The 21,281-nt window shown below is 43.0% G+C and overlaps 1 protein-coding gene across 1 annotated transcript in view; it reads right to left on the reverse strand.

Moving 5' to 3' along the window:
- The window catches only part of e2f2 (E2F transcription factor 2), a 54,684-nt gene extending 34,467 nt beyond the window's left edge, over positions 1-20,217 (reverse strand). Inside the window, exon 1 of the mRNA XM_048558431.1 lies at positions 19,684-20,217. Coding sequence (XP_048414388.1) covers positions 19,684-19,929 — 246 coding nt within the window. The 5' untranslated portion in view covers positions 19,930-20,217. The remainder of the gene's footprint in view (positions 1-19,683) is intronic.
- Between the last annotated feature and the right edge of the window lie 1,064 nt (positions 20,218-21,281).

Genomic DNA, 21,281 nt, shown 5'->3' on the forward strand with positions numbered 1-21,281 from the left:
TCTGGCAAGGGACATGAAGCTCCAAACTTCTGATTCAATCAAGAAGCCACTCAGGAGCTGCAGATGACAGAAGGAGGAAAAGAACAAGATGAAGAAAATGTACTTTGATGGACAACATCTTTACTAAGAAAGCTTTCAATCCAAACAGCAACGGAAGCCCAGCTCACATCAATGCTCAGTTTCAGAATTCTGAAATTTCCTTTTGACAACTTCCGAATCATTAACTGAATATAAACGTCATAATCTGAACAAGTGAGAACTACTTTTTCTTTCAGTGGGTGGTGGCACTCCTGCCTATGGGAGGAAGTGCGATTTCAGAAACGTGTGCACATAATCTAAAATTACACAACCACAGAACACCAGTTTTAAATGGGATGTTAAAACATAAGCCTCTCAGGGGCATGGGAGAGATCCCATGACACTATTGGGGACACAAAAAAAGAGAGTCGGGGAGGTTTCCTCCATGTGTCAGGAACTGATGTTTATCACTCTGATTTCAAGAACAATCATATTGTTGTTTATCCTGCAGCTATGGGAGCTTGCTGTGCCAAAACTGACTGTCACTGTTTCTAGACTATCACAGCATCTACGTTTCCAAAACTATAAATTCATTAGCTGTAAAGCAACCCCAGGTGTCTTCAGCGATGATATGATTGAGGGGGTGGTCTTCTAAATACGTTTAAGATGTCCAGGTTTATTTGATGGAAATGTAATGTCACGGACTAAGAGAGTAAAACTTATTTCTGACCACAAGATAGAATCTATAAATAAAAAGACAGCCCAATTAATCCAATAACAAATTCTGAAGAAACCCCCATTTCCCCTGGACCACAGAATTCACCGCATATTGCGAGTATAACCAACACATTACAGGAAAAGGCAGATAAACACAGCAAAGAAAAGAACAGAAGGACATGCTGATACAGTGAGATGACGCTAGGGTGGGAGGAGCCTTGTGAAACGCAAACACTAGCATAGATCTCGAGGGCCAAATGGGCTGTTATGAACATAATGAGTTAGAGCGATACACCATTTAGCTCCCCTGAACCTGTTCCACCATTTCATAAGATCATTGCCTTGGCTCCAGTTTCCTGCCTCCCCACAATCTTTGAACCCCTCCCTACTTTTAGTCAAGAATCTATCGACTTTTACATAAAACATTCAATGACCCTTCTCCAGAGAGTGGTGGTGGCAAGTTGTATTAACTTGCAATGCTCTGTACAAGGAGAAACTATCTCCAAATCTCAGTCTTAAATGGGAGACATTTTTAATAATTTAGTCTGCCAGTTCTTGTTCGTCCCAGAAAAGGAAGTATCTGATCAGCATCTATCCCGCCAGGTCACCTTAGGACCTTAAGATCACCTCTCATTCTTCTCAATTCTAGAGGAGACCAAGTGACCCTGTTCAACCTTTTTTTCAGAAGCTAATCGCTCACCCCAGAAATCAAATCAAGTGAACATTCTCTACAATGTTCGAATTGTGCGCTTTCTTAATCATGTCAGGCCAATTGCACACTGGGACATGGTCTCCCCAATGTCCAACACAACTGTACCGGAATAAACCAATTTTATATTCCAAATTCCTTGAGAGAAATGCCAATAATCCATGTACCTTTCTAATCACTTTATATTCCCTGCTGACTATTTTTTTGTTCTGTGTAGGACACCTCGATCCTTCTGTATCAAGATTTCTGTGATTTCTCTTTATTTACAGGATAACATTATTTTCATACATTTCTGCCTGTGATTGTGTGAAATAAATGCAAGTTACTGCCTTTTAAAATCTCACAGCACATCATGAACTGCTGCAGAGCCCACTGTATCCATACAAATAAGTTGCATTCCACAGGCGTGGGAGCAGCATGGGTTATATAAATAGGAGCACAGAGAAAGCAGCAATGAACTGGATCACCCCAGCACTCAGCTCCATACATATACAGGAGCATTATAAAGGGTATTACAGTTGCCAACTTTTAAAATAAGCAATAAGCCTTCTCATCAACAGGCCACTGTTCTCTATTTCCAATATGTATATAATCACCCTTATGTAATGTTGAGTATAGCTATGCAGCAAGATTGAGGATCAGAAAACACTTAACTGATCTCAATCAAGGCAATTGCTCAGATGCAACAGTTGGTCTCAGTCTCAAGATAGGAGGGAAAGGCTCTCGTGGTGCAGTTGTGTCCCTACCTCTGGGCCAGTAGACAGGGTTCAAGTCACATCTGCCACAAGAGATGGGTCATAAAATGTCAAGAATAGTAGGTTAAAAAAAAAACTTAAATAATAAAAAAAAAGGGAAAGTCACCATAGCCCATCTATCTGCTTGAATTTATTACAAAACTTTCAGTGTAGGGGGAAGGCAGGTAGGGTTTCCAATCCACACTGGCAGTGTCCCTGGGTTCAAGCACTACACCCGCTCTTTAGGTGTGTCATGACATGTCTTAGCAGGTTGGTTACAAACATCCAGACTAGTAACAGCACAGCAGGGGGCCACTTAACCAATCAAATACAACCTGATTCTCAGCAAGTGCAGCTCTCCACTTTGTCTCTAAAGATTGGCAAATCTTCACTTTTGATGAAAGCAAAATACCGCAGAATGCTAGATAACAAGGTGTGGAGCTGGATGAACGCAGCAGGCCAAGCAACAAAGCTGAAGTTTCGGGCCTACGCTCTTCTAGGCCCGAAACATCAGCTTTCCGGCTCACAAGATGCTGCTTGGCCTGCATCCAGCTCCACATCGTGTTATCTCAGGTTCTCCAGCATCTGCAGTTCCTATTATCTCCCTAACGCAGAATGCTGGTGGCTCAGTGACAGCTCCAGGAACCTGGGTTCGATTCTATCCTTGAGCGACTGCCCATGTGGAGTTTGCACATTCTCCCCTGTGTCTGCATGGGTTTCTGCCAGATGCTCTGGTCTCCTCCCACAGAACAAAGATATGCGGGTTGGGTGAATTGTCTATAAGTCTGCAGGCCAGGTCAATTAGCCAAGGGAAATTGAGTGTGATAGGGTGGGAAGCTTTGTGAAGGGTCAGTGTGGACCCAATGGGCCGAATGGCCAGCTCCCATAATGTAGGGATTCTATGGAATTGAAATAAAAATGCTGGAGTAACTCAGCAGGACTGGCAGCAATTGCAGAGAGAGAAAACATAGCTTATGTTTTGAGTCAAATGCACCTTCTCTGCAACTCTTGATCATTCTCCAATTTGGTCATCACTCTCAGGAACGCACTCCAGATCCTGACCATTTGTTGCATTTAAAAAAAGCTTTTCTTCTACTCTGGTTCTCCTGCTAATTACAGGCTGTTCTCCTATAATGCGACAGCAGAGTCCTTGGGGGATCTCCTGCCATGAAAACTACCACCGACAATCACGATACTTGTACAGCAGAAAGTTTGTGTTATACAAACAGCATCTGCTATTCAATCACGTTACAGCCAATTCGCATTAACAAAACATGCGTTATTGCAGAACTACCTGTATCTCACATTGCAGTCCTCTGGCTCAATTCTTCTGCCAACAGCAAGCAGTTTTTCCTCTATTGGAGTTGCTCAGACCAGCACGACTGAACAGCTCTATCAAATCTTTCAATCATCTCCAAAGAGAATAACAACAGCTTCTCCAGTCTGTCCATGAAACTGAAGTCAACATTAACTGCAGATAAACATTGGCCAGGATATTGGAGAGAACATCCTTGATCCCTTTCAAAATGATGTTGAAGAACATTTGCATTCACCCAAGAACGAGCAGGGCCTTGATTTAACAACTGCCCTGAAAAGACAACGCTTCAAAGAGTGCAGCACTCCCTCTGCCTAACACAGCAAGGATGAGTGAAGTGGACAGTCAAGTTTCTGGAATAGATGTCTGAACACAAGTTTCTGACTCAAGAGGCACCATGATGAAACAATGAGTCACACTGGCCAAGGGGGGAAGGAAACCGAAGGGCAAAAGCCACTCAGGATGTGGGGACACATCACAAGGCACTGTCTCTAACTGGATAAAGTTAAAGAGACAAAAACAAGCCAGTGAGAAAGAAATTTACAGGAAGGGAGTGGAGAAGCTATCAAGTAAGCAGAGAGCTCACTTTTAAAGCCTCCCCGAATCCCAGTAATCATGTGTACAGAACCTACTCCCAGGGGGATGGAGAATCGTTAAGACTGCAATGCACCAGGCTGCAAACTACAGATCTTAGTGCTTAAAAACAGCTGTCACTTATTCCAACAAATGTGAGCTCGCTACGTGCTCCTGGCTGGTTGCCACTTGACGATTGAGTTCAAATATTACATTCCTTCCACAGTGGACTTGCTGGCACAGATTACACTGGAGAGAGTCAGAAAACAGCTACTAGAGCATCAGTAGCAGGGGAATCACAGCAAGCCAGCTTTCCATACAGAAACTGTGCTGGTGATTCAAGGAGACACGTTCTGACGGTAGGAAGGGAAGTCTGGAATTGCAGGCAGCTCAGAGGGTGGAACCTACTAACCCAGATGGGGCTGCATGCTTTCAAGTACCCACCCTAAATACTTCAGCTCTTTAGTTAATTTATAGCTTCCAATTCAACACAGAGTGCTGCATTGTCAGGAATACCATCTCGTGCAAAGAGGTGATACAGGGTATACAAAACTTCATGACATTCTTTGAAGAAAGTCAAAAGACATTCTCCCTGGTGTCCTGGTCAATATTTGTCCCTCAAACAACAAAATGGTAGATACACATTACAATTTGTGTGGAGCTTGCTGTGTATAAATTCGTTGTCCATTCTATACATTCTGAGAATGGCAACATTTATTTTTGAAAGTTACTTCAGTGGCACATCCCGGGATTGGGAAAGTCCTTTGTAAAGCAAATTTGTCCCTTTCTTTCACAGATTTCAGCTCATGAATAGGTGATGTGGTAGGACCTATAAAATGCATGGTGAGGCCCTGCTAACAGGTTATGCACCATTGACCCAATGTCCCTATACCCCATGGTTAAACAGAGGTTGCTACACATCAACCAAAATTAGAAGCTCCGAGAAGTTGCTCGGAGGTGCATGGAATAAACAGGATGGTAATACAACACAGAAAATGCCCGCTTAACTCTCTACCTGCTATCCGCTAAACCTCTGCAGGATTCCTTTTTTAGTCCACATCCATTTCTAGGCACAAAGGATGGTGAAAGCAGAAAGCCAAAGCATAAACTCCAATATCACTGCACAAAACAAAATACATTCTTCAAAGCCTGAATCAGGGCCTACACTCTATTTTCAGTGATACAATAGAACCTCAGTATAAAAACACATCTCAGGAATCATTCCCAAATGCCATACTCACACCACTATGGGCACATGGAGTGGAGGATTGTCATGTACTGGGCACCAATATATGAGCCAATCTTAAATGCTTCCACATAAGCCTGCACATTCCACAGTGAAGTCCAATGACACTGGCTAAGGAGCGTAATTGGAAAACACACTGGCTACAGGCCTCTGCCCCACTTTCCCATCCCATATAAAATTAAAGCCTTATCTTGTGACAATTTCTAATGGGCATCTAAAGCTACCATTTGCATTGAACTCCTATCAGCGTGCCTATTTGGGCAGAATTGGACGTGCAATAATAACGGGTCATAAAAAGAGAGTCACAACACAAACATGCAATGGGGCCTACTCACTCTCTGCAGCTGTCGAGTGCATTCTGTTTGCAACTCAAATCAAGGGAACTAAAATGTCCTAGTCTTCAAATAAACAGTAATAAAGGAGTAAAAAGATCAAGAGACAACACAGCCAGACCTCAGTCAGCGCATCAACAAGAATGTTGCGTCTTTCATTGCTCTCCGTGGTTGGTAGTCATTTGCAAGTTGTAGAATTTTTTAAATTCCTTGGGTTCCCTATTCACTTTCCATATTCAAACCAGCACTTTGACCTGAATAACGTATTAGCTCCATCCTGTTTAACAGTCTGTGGATGCCTGCTCAATTTACCAGCTGGTCTTAAAAAAAAGTGGCAAGGTAGTTGGTCGATCCTAAAGAGGTTTAAGATGATGAGGCGTATACACAAGGTGAATAGCAGGTGTCTTCCCCCACTCACCCTCACCACTCCCACCCCCCAACCAAGATTTGGGGATGTCAGGACTAGGGGACATATTTTGAGGGCAACAGGAGAAAGATTCAAAAAGGACATGGGAGGCTTCTGTTTTTTTTAAAAAAACATGGTTAGTGTGTGGAATAAACTGCCAGAGGAAGTGGTGGACACAGGTACAGTTAAAAAGACATTTGGATAAGTTGATGATTAGGAAAGGTTTGCAGACATATGGGCCAAACACAAGCAGGTTTGCCTAGCTTAGTTTGGGATTATGGTCAGCATGGATTAGTTCGACCGAAGGGTCTATTTTCATACTGTATGACTGAGTCTATGGACAACACATCAGAAAATAAATGACTGGTCTTCTTCAGTGTCTTGACCCCGATGCACCAGCCATACTTCTGGCAGTAACACTTCAGCTCCTCACTACCACCACCCTCGATGGCTTCGAACCATGGGCTGAAGCCCCACTGCGGTACTGAAGGAGTGCTTCACTGCCTGAGGTGCTGTCGTTTGCAAGAGACATTAAAGTGAACTCCTGCTCTCAATGCAATAAGTTATAATACCATAGATGTTGAAAATTCAAAATAAAGCAACTCATCAGGTCACAGTGTCTAAAGTGACTGAAACAAGAGTAAATGTTGCAGCTCACTTAACCTCTACCCCCGGAGTCCTCAATACTCATTCTACAACCAGCCTGAAAACTGAATAGGCAATTGTGAAATGTAGTCATTTTTGCAATGCAACAAAGTGGCAGCTAGCATGCACAGAGCAGGTGCCCAGAAGCACTAATGAAATGAAGTGACCAGATGATCCGTTTTCCAGGGCGGATTGTAGGATTTACACTGGCCAAGAAACTTGAGTGAACAAAAACAGAAGTTGCTGGAAAAGCTCAGCAGGTCTGGCAACATCTGTGAAGGGAGAGAGTTACCGTTTCAGTTCCGGTAACCCTTCGTCAGAGCAGCCCCATACTTCAAATAGAGCCACATGATCTTTTTATCCAGTCGCCAACCCCTAAAACAATTGCCACCCACTGAGCTCCGTCTGAACAGCCAGATCCCCAAATCAAAATTGAAGCATTTACCCTCCAACAGGTCACCAGTGCCCCATTCCCTCACCACTGCCACACTGGGCTGGTGATGATTACCGGTTGCAGCACTGGTTACAAAAAAAGGGGAAGTACCAACCTATCAGAATGAGCATGTCTAATTAGATAACTGCATTCTGAACATTCCCACACCTTGAGTACCCAAGAGATTCACTGCGTTAACACCCTACATGGACAGGTAAGCAGTCACACAGACTTGGAAAAGTTATATGTCAAGCTCAATGCCCTCAGCTGGGTCAGTTGTAGGAATAACCTCAGATAGTGCTTGGCCACAAACTAGGTTAGAAATAGACCAGGCTTTCGGTTAAGTGCAACACCTAGTTTTGAATATCTCTCACACTATTGAATTAGACGCAAGAAATATCAGAGGTCACCGGCTTCTTTGGAACAAACCCAATCACAGAGGAGACTTGACAAAATAAACCATGGCAAAGAATTTCCATTGCAAGCAGTGCCACTCTGCCCAGCATGTCTATGCCAACCCTTTGGGAGTGCTCTCCAAATCATCTCACTCCATTTGATTTTTGCTCAAAGTCAAAGGCTATCTTCAGTTCAATTACTTTCCTTCTGACAGGACCAGAGTAAAGGGCAAGAAACAAGGCACTTTTGAGATCACTGTTGAGGAAATCACAGTGAATTAAGTATCAGGTAACTTCAGTATTTAATGCCACAGTCCCAAAGCAAAAAAGGTCAATATTCCAAGAGGGTGCGGTAAGAAGAGGAGAATGATTTCTGGAGATAAACCAGACAATTCAAAGGAGCAATTTGTACTGGGCTTTTTTGCATCCAGATTAAAGAAAATACCCAATTACAAAACATGGGCAGTGGATATAAGCTGGGATTGGACTGCAAACAGGAGAGATGCAATCAGAGACTAAACCAGGGCAACTCTATGCATACTGGAAGTCTGCCCTTAAATTCTCCCTCTATCACTCAACTAACTACCTCCTCATTAAGGTGTTGGCACTCAAGTTGGAACATGCTCTTGCCAAATTGAAGTAAAGTTAATGAATGTCTTCATCCAAACTCCTTCTGTGTCCTGTTGCTGCCAAAGACACAAATTTGCAATCCACTAGTCTCAAAAGGTCCCATTCTGACAGGCTTCTCCAGGAGAGAGAAGGAAATTCTTCATGGTTGTCAATAGAGCAACAGAAATCAGCTTGTGCAAGAGGCAAAATTGGAGAACAGAGATCTCCAAGCACTGTAGTATGGCATAAAGATACAGATGGGAGAGAGCAAGACCACACAGTGACCTGAATGAGAACAAACATTTGAAAACCTAGGAAGCACTGGTGAGCCAGGATGAAGATTTCAAGCATGGGGTCAATGGTGAACAGGGTATGGCACGTACCAGTGATTTAAATGAATTCAACTCCTTTATAATTTTAGAAAAATCGCAATGAGGATAACACTGTTTACTTTCACCATGAGACTTAAAGGAAAACTTGATTGAATTACATTATAACCAAAGAAGAGGTTAATCATAACCTGCTGGCATTGTTCCATGTCATGACAGGTAACAGTGTTAATTGCAAGACACAAAATGAGAACAAGGGTGGACCAAGGAACCAAACATGCACATCAATCTAACAACGGAACTGCCCTTCAGCTAAAACTATAATCGTTAGAACACAACTACTAGAATTTGAAAGGATTTCCAAGATTCTCCTCAGGCTGCTGGCAGTATTGTACAGATAGGACGATTTGTTAAACATTGAGCCATGACTGGTCAGACAGGCTATTCAATATGGGAGTGGAAGAGAAACAAAAACAAAGCCATGTCAAATCCTCTCAGTGGCACGTGCCAAGGGACACCGCTCCCAAGAATGGGGGCAGGGTCACGATGACGGAGCATCATTCTTCATTTTTGTACCAAAAGCAAATGTTAGACAACTGTGCCAAGGGTTCGATAGAGTAGGTGTGAAGATGACATTCCCCACTCCCGCCCCCCAAGAAGGAGCGGGGGGGGTGGGGGGGGGGGGGGGAAGAAGGGAGTACAAAAAAAAACTTAAGATGTATAAATATGCGATTGTCAGTAATAAATCCAATATAGAATTTCAGAAGAAGCCCCTGTACCCATTATTCAATTAAAGGTATGGAAGACACTAGCACAGGGAGAGGCTGAGCTGACGAGCAAAGGTACACTCAAGAGGAAGCCAAGAGGTAGAAAGGACTGGAAGGTTAAAATGATAGGGCTGGATGAAGAAGAGGTGGTGGTGGTTTGTCTGCTGCACTGGGACAATCGTATTGGGCAAAATGGCCTGTTTGTATTGTAGAAACATCACAATGCTCAATAGGAAATCATGCTGAGACATGAGCTCCCAGCTTCTGGGAAGGGTGGGGATGGAATAAAGAAAGGGGTACAATTTTGATTTCTATTTTATTATCCAGTTGTAAAAGATGCTGAAAAGAAAGAAAAGTCTAGTGAGGCCCCACCTCAACCAACCGGTTATGGCACATTTTATCTAGATCATTCAGAGAATCACAGACAAGATTGTAATTACATCAACAGCACCAGTGAAGAAAGATAAAAGTTAGATTCTGTGGTTGAGGTGTGGAAACTAATCAAAACTGTAGTGTGGCAGCAGTTTTCTCCCTTCTCTGCTTCCTCCTCCATTTCTGTCTCATATCCAATATCTTTGGCTGAACTAGAAGGGTGTTTGGGTCTCCAACAGAAAATCTTCAAAAGAATGGAACTCGCAGTGTTTTATATTGCCAAAACACTGGCTTGCTGCCCCACTGTCTCTCCCTCTAGCACTACCCTACGCCCTTCTCTCTCCCTCAACTGTCTTTTGTTCCCTATCATACCAATCAGCCTGTCACCTCTCCCCTCTCAGAACAACACTCCATTTGTGTGCAGTTACAATTCATTCACACAAACTGTCCCCATGATGGATTCACCTTCCTGTTATGGTAATGGCATTCAAATTTATAAGATCAATAATTCAACACAGTCACAGAACACAAGGCACTAATTATGGCATACAGCTTAACAAATAGGAGGTGTAGAATTACTCTCTCAGCCTAACACCCAACCTCCAGCCCCCTTCACTCTCAGAATGCAGACTGGAGACCCACCACACAAGTCCATTAGGCAAAATGATCACAACCCAAGATCACCCTCTGTCCCTGCCTCGCCCAACAAGCTCAAGAGTTCTAAAGTTTTGCTAATCTCTAAAACAAGCTTTTCAGGCTACTTACTACTTCATTTGATGATAGAGAACAAACTCTTACCTTGGCCACAAAGGACATGTCATGACCACACAATCCTGAGAAGATGCTACTTGGCCATCCTGAAGTTCAGTAACTAAGGTCATGCATTTTGTTCACAGTGAGCATGCTCCTAACATTACATTGTTTCCCCAAGTCAGGGCAACAACTTAAGATTTACACAGTACCCTTAAATGCAGTAAATCATCCCAGGCCACTTCACAAGCAAGTTTGAAAGCATGGTACAGAACAGAGCCACATCAAGTAATAATCAGCAAAGTGACCAAAACTTTGGTCAAAGAGGTATGTGTTAAGAGGCACCTCAAAAAAGGACAGGCTGATGGAGAGACAGGTGTATAGGAGTGGTTCCAAGAGTTTGAGGCCCAGCCCGATGAAGGCACAGCCAACAATGGGGCAGAAATTAAAAATGAAAGGACAAAGGATTGGCAAGAACCAGAGGAAGTCATGCCAGAGTGCCGTGGGATGGAAGCTCTTACAGACAGAGATAGGGCGAGATATGGAGGAATCTGAAAACAAAGATAGAAATTTGAAAATGAAGATATCACTGGACCAGGAAGCAATATAGGTCAGTGTACACAGGGTTCGGGCGAATGGGATCTGGTGCAGATTAAGATATGAGCATCATAGTCTTGAGAGATATTGAATTACCCTACCAAGCTGAGCACTTGACTTTAGGCAAATGAGACAATTCCCAGATATGGCCTTTCAAACCTCTGAAAAAGGAGCCTGACTGGGTATAGTCAATTATTGACAGCACTTTTGCATATTAACAGCCTGCGCACCTCAAGTACCAGATTAGGATCTAATTTCACTCAATAGGAGCCATTAAAATTATGAAAAGAAATAAGTCTAAACTGAGATGACACTTCCAGAGTCAAAAACAAGGAACTGACAATATTAAAATACTTCTGAGAGATTGCTTAGAACGGAGAATTCACAACCTCTTGGGAGTACTCAAGACAAATAGCATAATTGCATATAGGGGAAAGTTACACAAGTAGATAAAGGAACAGAAGGATACACTGATAAGATGAATGGGTAAAGTGTGCATAAAACAGATGGGCCAAATAGCCTATCCCTATGCTGCAGCTTGTTTTGTAAGTCGATAAAATACCTGATCGCCACAAATCTGCTTGGTTTCATCTCAAGAGACTCCCCAGAGGAGATCGGGTTGTTTCCTACAGTCATGTTTTAGTAGACTGTTCTACATTGTCCTTGCCTTGGCTTCAGTGTTAACCTCAGCACAGCTCAGTGTCACCCACCATGACGACAGCTGGGCCCTGAAGTGAAGGGAAGCAAGAACGCAATAGGAGTAGGACCACATCTGTTGTGGTTTTGTGACACTCACACAGGCATTCAAGTGTTCAAAGTATTCAAAACAATGCACACGCTTTAAAAAAAAAACACACCTGGCTGCTGACTCATTCAAATCTAAACAACCCTCCATTTCTCCAAGACCTATTGGGTAGAGTACCTGAACCATGTTACGAAGTTAAGATCATTAGAATCTAATCTGGGTCGTCTTGAATATTTATTTCTAAAAAGGCCTGTGCAGTCACTGACTTGAGGGAGAACTTGCAGGAGGATAAGAAAGCAGAACTAACTGGGTGTAAATGCATCAAATTACATCAACTACAATTATTTACTTTTGCCCCATACCCTTATGCAAGGAATAAGTCTTCCACCGCAATCTTTAAAAGGTGTCATTGACCCCTTTTTCCACCCCAAAAGGCTAGATACTGGTGAAGGATGAAGTTCCAGACTTCCAACTATATTTACATGAAGAAGTGCTTCCTGATCTCTGTCCCGAATGGCCTGCCTTGAATTTCAAGATTGTGCCTCCTTATTCCTTGTGACTCCTGATTCCCCTCCAAGAGGAAGTATTCTCTCTATCCAAGTACCTCTGTACTGAAACCCAACTATCAAAGACTTTAATCAGATCACCCCTCAACTTCCTTATCAACTCTGAACTCCTCCACCATGGGTAGTTTTACCTTCAGCTGCTTGGGCCCAAAGCTCTGGAGTTTCCTCCCTAAACCTCTCGGCCTCTCTTTCTGCCTTTGAGATGCTCTTTCAAAAAAAAATCTAATCCTTGGACTAAATATTTGGCCATTCACCCTATTAAAGCTATGTACCTCTGCACCAGATTGTCTGATAATTCTTCCATAAAGCACTTAGAAACAGAGAGCTGAAGTTTCTGTCTATATAGCTACAAGCTGTTGTTTATGTCCAAGATGGCAGGCATAACTTTAAAAAGGGCTGTCCTCAGGTCTAGGTGAGTTTAGAGAAGTACCGTTTACTTCCGTACATTTTTTAGGGCTGACACCAAATTAAAGCAAAGTAAACAATACCCCAGCACATGGGATCAAGAGAAACAAAAGAAAGGCACCGGCTTAAAAGTTGTAAAAGCCACACGTGGAAACAAATATCTACCCTCCAGGAGCGGATGACGTTTTAATGGGGCAAGCTCCAGAGAGGTGGACAAGCATCAGCTTTCTGTTCCAGTTTTATGAAAAGATTATCAGCCACAAATTCAAATACTGGCTCGAAAAAGGTCGCCCCTGAAACTAGCTAGTGAGCATTTGAATGTGTTCGGTTTCCCATCTGGTATATGGCTACTTTCAAGACTGAAGTGCGAGCAAATATCTTGCACAGCAGTTAGAGGATGGGGGAAAAGGGAAAAAAAAAGGATCTAGCAAAGGTTAGGCTTCAGGCCCAACGAGCAGCCATTTTAGATAACAAGGTGTAGAGCTGGATGAACACAGCAGGCCAGGCAGCAGAGGAGCAGGAAAGCTGATGTTTCGGGCCTAGACCCTTCTTCAGAAATGAAGAATTTCTGAATTCCGAAGAAGGGTCTCGGCTTAAAATGTCGGCTTTCCTGCTCCTCTGATGCTGCTTGGCCTGCTGTGTTCATCCAGCTCTACACCTGGTTATCTCAGATTTCCAGCATCTGCAGTTCCTACCATCTCAGCAGCCATTTCAGTTGTCATTCAAAAAAAAAAGAAGAGAAATAATTCAGCACTGGCTGAGTTGGGTGTGACTAAAATGGGATGCCTTCCAAAACCGGCCAATTTGAAGTCAGCTTTCTGAAGGGAGGTTACAACTGAATGACAACCTCCAACAGCTGTGAGAACCACACAGCATTTGAGCTAAAGTACACCTGCAGTGGTAGAACATGGAAAGACACCAGGCATCAAACACAGCCGATTTCTCTCTTCAGACACTGCCAGAGCTACTGAGCTTTTCCAGCAATCTGTTTTTGTAACACACAGAGCTGATTATGATAATAGGAAATCTGGACAGGATTAAAAAAAGGGAGGTAGGAAAACCTCATTAGGCCTGAAACACAAGTTGGTTTTCTGCAATTCAGTCTCATTGGCTCCTCACATTTTTTCCTAAAATTTTACCCAATTGCCTCTTGAACCCGAGCAAAACACAAATTAGAAACAGGCCGTTCGGTCACTCGAACCTGCTCTGCTGGTGAAGAAGGAAATGGCTGATCAGGACGTGGCTGTAATTGCACTTCCCTCACTGTTCTTCCTACCCTCAAATTCCTTGACAGAAATTGAAAAATCTGTAATTAATGTTAGCTACTTCACTGGCTTGCTCTAGTAATTAATATACCACAAACTCTTATTCCCTTTGGAGAAAGGTCTTGTTTTCCCTCAGACTTTTTGCTGGGCATTCTAGTTCTTGTGCCACCTCCCAAAATCTTTCATTCAAAGCTTCAAACTACCAGCATCATAAGCCTTGCTAACCCCACTGAGACAAACAGGTAACATCTGCTTGGTTACAGAGAGCACACACTGCGAGCTGTATGAGTGGACTGTTAAACTAGCATTTCGGGCTTTCCAAGTTCTGATAGCATTGAATGAAGCCATTCAGCCCATCTCAATTCTGGCTCTTTCTTCCTCAGCCCTGCCAAGACACATTCCTGAAATAGTGATTTTGTTTATCTGATACTTTTTTGAATATTTGATATTATGAAACGGACCAACTCTATTTTGTACTTTAAACTTAAATTTGTCTATTTGTATGTTAAGCACCTAGAGATTTGGAATGAACCACTCAACAAATCAGAATACTTAACAATGTGTAAATAACAGAACAAAGACACTGAATTCAACACCACGTGAAAATGTTTGCAAGCAAGATGGACTGAGCTCCATTAATAAAGCAGAAGCTGGCTCATTATGGTGCAGAGGCTGCCAGGAGAAAATCTGCATTCATATATCATGTTAAAATTGTAAAACCCACCAACACTAAATCAGGTCTGGCAGCATCTATGCAGAGAAATCAGTTCCGAGGAAGGGCCACTTGACCCGAAACGTTAACTCTGATTTCTGTCCACAGATGCTGCCAGACCTGCTGAACTTTTCCAGTAGTTTCTGTGTGTTTCTGATTTACAGCACCTGCTGTTTTTTCTGTCTTTACTCAACACTAATCCACTGAAGGAATTATGTGGGCAGGTGGCCCGGAGGCTCATCATAAGGCTGGCTTCAGAAGAGAGTGAGTTAAAGAGAAGAGGAAGGCTTGGGGAGGGAATTCCAGAGTGAAGTGTCTGCCACTGGCTACCAACAGCAGAACTATCAAAACAGGGGATACAAAAGATCAGAAACGCAGGAGATCTGAGAATTGCAAGGGGACTGTTACAGAGATGAAGTCAGTGGACGAATCTGCAAGCAATGAGAAAAATAAATCAAGATCTGGAGAAAATGGGAATAATTTCTTTGAAGTGAACAAGACTCCAGGAAAGCCATTTACTTTAGCAGGCATAGCTACATGCTGCTGACTAGGTCGTGGACACCCTAAATTGTACTGCAGCCTTGTGAGGTACATATCACAGAGCTCAGAGAAAGGCCACAAACTTCAATTCTCCCATTTCCATGAGCATACATGTTCCTATTTAATTCCACTCAAATGATTCTCAGAATTAAGGTTTAACAATCGATTGGATAACAGAAGGACAGCCCTCTCCAAACCCACAGCATTTAAAACAGGATCACCAAACATAAGATGTGTGGGGAGAAATAGAGCCTTGTTGAGGACTGGATAACAGCAATGCAGCCGACACAGGGGTTCAGTCAAACTAACTTGCCCACTCACTACACAATCCTCAAATCATGGTGCTATTACTGGAGGAGGGTGTGTCATCAGGAGCAGTGTGCCCAGTTTAAAGTAATGTTGGCACGACTCTCCCAATCTCCGTGTACTTGGGCTGATGAGTGAGCTAAGCAGTCAGACTTCCTGCACCTTGATCACTAAGCTACTGAGACTCCTCACTCAGAATGGCCATTTGAACTACACAGAGGGGGCAAGGGTTTTCACTGTGGGCAAACAAACTGTCGACACTTTACAGACAGATTAAAAGCTGTACAGCTGGTTGAACACAGCAGGCCAAGCAGCATCAGAGGAGCAGGAAGGCTGACGTTTCGGGCCTAGGCCCTTCTTCAGAAATTTCTATCTCAGATTCTCCAGCATCTTATTATCTCCATCAACACTTTATAACCAGCTTTCAGCTCCTCAGGGAGGAGATTGTGGCGTGGCAGATCAAATTGTGCCCACAACTCTACTTTCCCCATCTCCCTTTTGCTTCCTTGTCTGATAGGAATCTATCCAGCTCAGCTTAAATAATATTCAACAACCAAGCCTCCACGGCTTTCTCAGGAAGACAGTGTTCCATAGGCTCACTACACTGAAAAATTAAATTCTCCTACTTTCTGGTCTGACTTTGGAGGCTACTTATTTTTGAAATACTATACCCTAGCTACCGGGTCCCCTGACAAAAGGAAATGCTTTTTTCAAAAAAGAATGTTCCATCTGTCAAGCTCCACCCTCTGGGATTTCAGAGATTTCAACATGATAAACTCATATTCTTTCACATTCAAGGGATACAGGCTCAACTTTGGAATTAGTACAATATGGATTTATCAGAGTGTAACCCTTGGACTTCGTGTATCAGAGCAGAATTATACAGTCAAGGGTTGGAGCACTGGAATTTAGATATGATCTTTATTGATTCACAGGATGAATGAAAAACTGGCCAGGCATATTTAATTGCCCATCTTGAAACTGCCCAGTGGGCAGTTAAGAGTTAACCACATTGCAGTAAGTGTGGAGTCACATGCAATCCAGAACAAGTAAGGATGGCAGTTTCCTTCCCTAAAGGGCATTAGTGAGCCAGTTTTATCACTTCCATCTCCAAACCATCAGCAATGCCTTCAATGATCATCAGTAGAGTCCTAATTCCAGTTTTTTTGGGTTCAAATTCCCCCATCTGCCAAGGTGGGATTTGAACCCAAGTCCCCAGAACATTACTTGGGTCTCTTGGTTAACACCTGTTATCTCTGATAACACCACTAGACCATCACCTGCCCAAGCAAAGTTTAAGATATTAAAAACGGAAACTGCCAAGTTAGATTGGAAGAAACCAGTTCCAATGGTTCAACAGCCTAGAACATAAGGGGTACAAGTCTACAAATTAAATTCAAACGTTTCAGAATGAAGCCACATAGCGCTTTGCTAGACACCATCTCAGAAAGATGAATGGAAAGTCCACCCCAAGATTGAAGGCTGGTTCAAAAGCAGAAGGTAATTCTGCTCAGCGGTGGGTTGAACTTTTTTGTGCAATTACCTTCTTCTCAGCTCATTACATACGCATATCAGCAAAACATCAAACATTTATGGACAAGTGGACATTAAGTTCAAGAGGTTCTCCTTACGGCTGTCCCAGAAAGAAAGGAAGTTTTTTACTCTGGATTGCAGCAGAGACCATCCCAACTGATTAAAGGAAGCTTGGAAGGAGGTAGCTATGAAGACAGTGCCTATGGGCAGCTCAAGAGAACCCAGCTCCAGTGCCAGAAGACTAAATAACTTCTGCCTTCTACCTCAGTACGTACCACTTGACATCCCTCTGAGTGAGAGTTAGCACCGTAAGGTTGCCTCTACAGAGGATAGCAATACGAGGGTTGGCAACCAAGCAACTCCACTGGATGCCTCACGGGCCATCAATGTCTGTCACTTAATGCCAGCTACCAAGGCAGCATTGCATACCGTAGTACTACTGGCTCCCACACAACTGGGAGGGTTCATATGCAAAATAGTGAAGGAGTTACAACACTCAGCAGCTCACACACCATCAGCTCACTGACCTTCCATCACAACTTGATAACATGCACATCTGATTGTTTTCAGCAATGGCTTGTATGGAACAAGGGTACAAGCACAAAAGCTGGCCCCAGGGAGTCAAGCTTCATTTGACCGCCCCAATCAGGTTTGCTGGCATCAGGCAATCTGGCTGCCATGTGTGGGCAGGCTTGATGGATGGTCCAGTGTTCAACCCTAACATTGACTTGTTAACACTTAACAGACTGCACAAGGCCAAGACTTCTCTTGAGCCACTGAACATGGAGATGCTTCACCCTTCTCAAGTGTTTAACTACAAAAAGGTGGCAGATTGCATATGGCAGACTTATAGTGAGTTGAATGAGCAGGTCAGGCTTCACCCGTTAAACATTTGAGCAAAGTAACAGCTTGATTAAAAGGGAATCAAGTTGGTGAAGTTTATACATACTGTCCAGAGTACGGAGGGCACAGTCTACGCTGGCTGGCACTGGCTTGTGTGCTTTTCTGTGAATACACAAGAATATCTGCAAGTACATGATCTTGCCATTTTGGATAATGGGATTGGGCCTATTAATGCAATTCCAGTGGGTTAACAACAAACATGACATGCTAATGAGTACAGAAATGGTGCTCAATGAGGATTAGGAAACCTTACCCATCTGAAAGTTCCTCAGAAATTGATTGCAAAACCTTAACCTATCAAGAAACTGAATTTTTGCCTCCAATTAAATACCCCTGCCTAGCTTTCTGAAAGCTCCAGCGTGTCCTCAAAGACTCCCAATTGTTGATATCTTTGGTGTATAAATAAATATTTGGGGCAAAGATAAGAATCAGAGGACTAAATGGCATTCCCTGCTCTCTCTGTCAGAGGCAATGGAGCGAGCAGCTGAACAAGAACTCCAGCCCAAAAGGAGCAAGAGCAATGAATCAAAAGAGCAATGTTTATACAGCATGCAAGAGATGACAAATACACCTTGTAAATTAATTCCCCTGCATACTGGAAAACTAAACTTCTGCTACTAGAGTCCGTCCTCGGAAAAACAGTTCAGTCAATAAGAAACTCCTTCCCCATCCCCCACAAAAAAGTAGGCCACGACCAAAGTAAGTATTTAAAAACTGTGTTTTTGGGTACTGTAACATCATCTGTGCTTTACAAGCTCCCTGGTCCATGAGAAGAAACTTCGATGAGGTCAGTAATAAACAAGGTGCCACAGGTGAGCATTGTCTTGCGTTAATATTGCCTCATTCTCAAAAGATGCCGAGTGGGGCTTTTGAATAAATTCAAGAGGGGAGGGGTGGGTGCTATACAGAGACAAGATTAGATCTAAGTATTAAGCCACAGAAGATCAATATTTAAAAATTGAAACAGCCCTATTCCCACAAAGAAGAGGGTCAAAAAGAAAGTTCAGCAGCAACATTTCCCTGCAGTTTGAAATCATTACATTTTCATTTTTTACATTTTTCTGCTGGGGATTCTACTGTCAGTTCCATTTTTACCTTTGAACCCCAAGCTGCCTACACTATAGAATTGGCATTAAACATCCTTCCCCACCCTCCAGTAAAAATATTGAGGTTAAAGGCTTGGTGCCAATAAAGTGCCAAAGGCTGGTTACTTTCATTTTCATTTGAATTTCATACAAGGAAGCACCCTCCAAAAAGTTGACACCTCTTGATTGAAAAGATATTATATTGAGAATGTCCTCAACTTTAGAGCCAACCCAAGGCAAGCCCAGCAAAATTTCAGTGACAGTTTGATCACCTAAGAAAATTGTCAACGTGTTTTGATGATAAATCGGGAGGCTTGAGAAACTTTTAAATCGTCCTGAAATAAATGAAAAAATTAAGGCAGCCTAGAGTTACAGTAAACAGCCATCTGAGCATTTTCTCTATCACAATAGATCCAGTTACACAGCAAAAAGCGAAACCTGTCTTCACACTCCACATGCCCCCCACCCCCACCCCCATCCCACAAACGCATACACAAAAGTAGGGTTAATTTATCAATGCTGCATTTTTGTAAAACATGTTACTAAGAGCTAAGTAAATTTCCCTGAATGATTATTAATGCAGTGTCCTGATAACTGCAGGAACTGAGCAAAATACACCAAGTATAAACGCGCGATTATTTCAAAATGAATGTATAAATTATAAAATTACACTTACCGGCAGGCGCCCTGTGCTAGTCCTTATTGTTCTAACTTCAGGTCCTTGAGGGGTTGCATACAGGCAATCACTGTGATCAGAATATACTGCTCCTGCAATTTGGGTGAAATAACTGGCAGGGATGGTGGGGATCTGGGGGCTACATAGCCCGGTATTCCCATTTTCCACATTGATTAGCTTTTTCTGGGAACCAGTCACTGCCCCAATAATTCCCCTGCCTGGGGCTGGGGAAACTCCCTTTGGCATTTTTGGCAAGGCTGCAATCTTTCCCCCACTCTCCCCCTTTTGTTTGCAACGAGAGAGAGAGAGAGGGGCAAAACAAAATGGTTAACTTCAAACCGGGATTTGAACACAAAATAAAAGACAGAGTCAACAAATGCAGGCATATAAATGATTAGCAGAGTCCCGAGATTAAACTGCACGGGGTCTCACAGCTAACGTTGCTTTGGATGCAGCAGGATGCAATGGATTGTAAAAGGTCCCCTCTGATTCAGAGGGGAAAAATGGCTGCAGAAACTGTACTAGCTCCTGAATGCAGCCTAATTCACAGACTCTGAAACTCAGCCTCTGGCGCCAAAGCCTGTGCCGCGAAATTCATATTTCCCGCCATCTGTTGCAAATACCCGTCGCTGATTGGTGGTTAACTGACCAGGATACATGCAACGGTAGCCAATCACAGCGCTCAAACTGGTTTCTTAAAGCGACAGGAGTAGCACAGACTTTTTAAAAAGCCTGACTCCAGCTGAGGCTTGCACAGCATCCTGACTGTTTTAATACTTCGCAGCCGTGAGAGAGTGAGTCTGTGTAAAGACACAATTAATGATGGTTTCATGAAAACAATTTATATTTCTTTTCCTTGCATTACATTGCCTTTATTAAGCTGCATTGCCACCTACATTATTTGGCATGATGTTCTCTTTCTCTGCCTGGTCGTGCAGAAGACCGTTGTTACACCTGTCTTTATTGGATCAGAGCATTGAGTATAGGAGTTGGGAAGTCATGTTGCAGTTGTAAAGGGTATTGTTGGGGCACTTTTGGAATACTACATTCAAATTCTGGTCTCCCTGCTATAAGAAAGATGTTGTTAAACTTGAAAGGGTGAAGATAAGAGTTATAAGGATGTTGCGAGGCTTGGAAGGTTTCAGTTATAGGGAGAGGTTGAATAGGCAGGGCTATTTTCCCTGAAGGGGCGGAGGCTGAGGGAATGACCTTATGGAGGTTTATAAAATAATGAGGGGCATGGATAGGGTGACTGGCCAAGGACCTTTTTTCCCCAGGGTAGGGGAGCCCGAAATGAGAGGACATAGGTTTAAGGTGAGAGGGAAAGATTTAAAATGGACCCAAGGGGCAACTTGTTCGTGCAGAGGGTGATGCATGAATGACTGTGGGAGGAATGTGCTGTGAGAGGAAGTGATGGAGGCTGGTACAATTCCAACATTTGAAAGGCATCTGGATGGGTATGTGAATAGGAAAGGTTTAGAGGGATATGAGCACAATGCTAGCATTTGGGACTGGCTTAATTTAGGATATGTGTTCAGCATGGCAAGTTGGACCGAAAGCCGTTTCTGTGCTGTGTGATTGTCGGATTCTATGATCCA

Source organism: Stegostoma tigrinum, chromosome 24 (genome assembly GCF_030684315.1).
Source record: "Stegostoma tigrinum isolate sSteTig4 chromosome 24, sSteTig4.hap1, whole genome shotgun sequence".
Taxonomy (NCBI): Eukaryota; Metazoa; Chordata; class Chondrichthyes; order Orectolobiformes; family Stegostomatidae; genus Stegostoma; species Stegostoma tigrinum.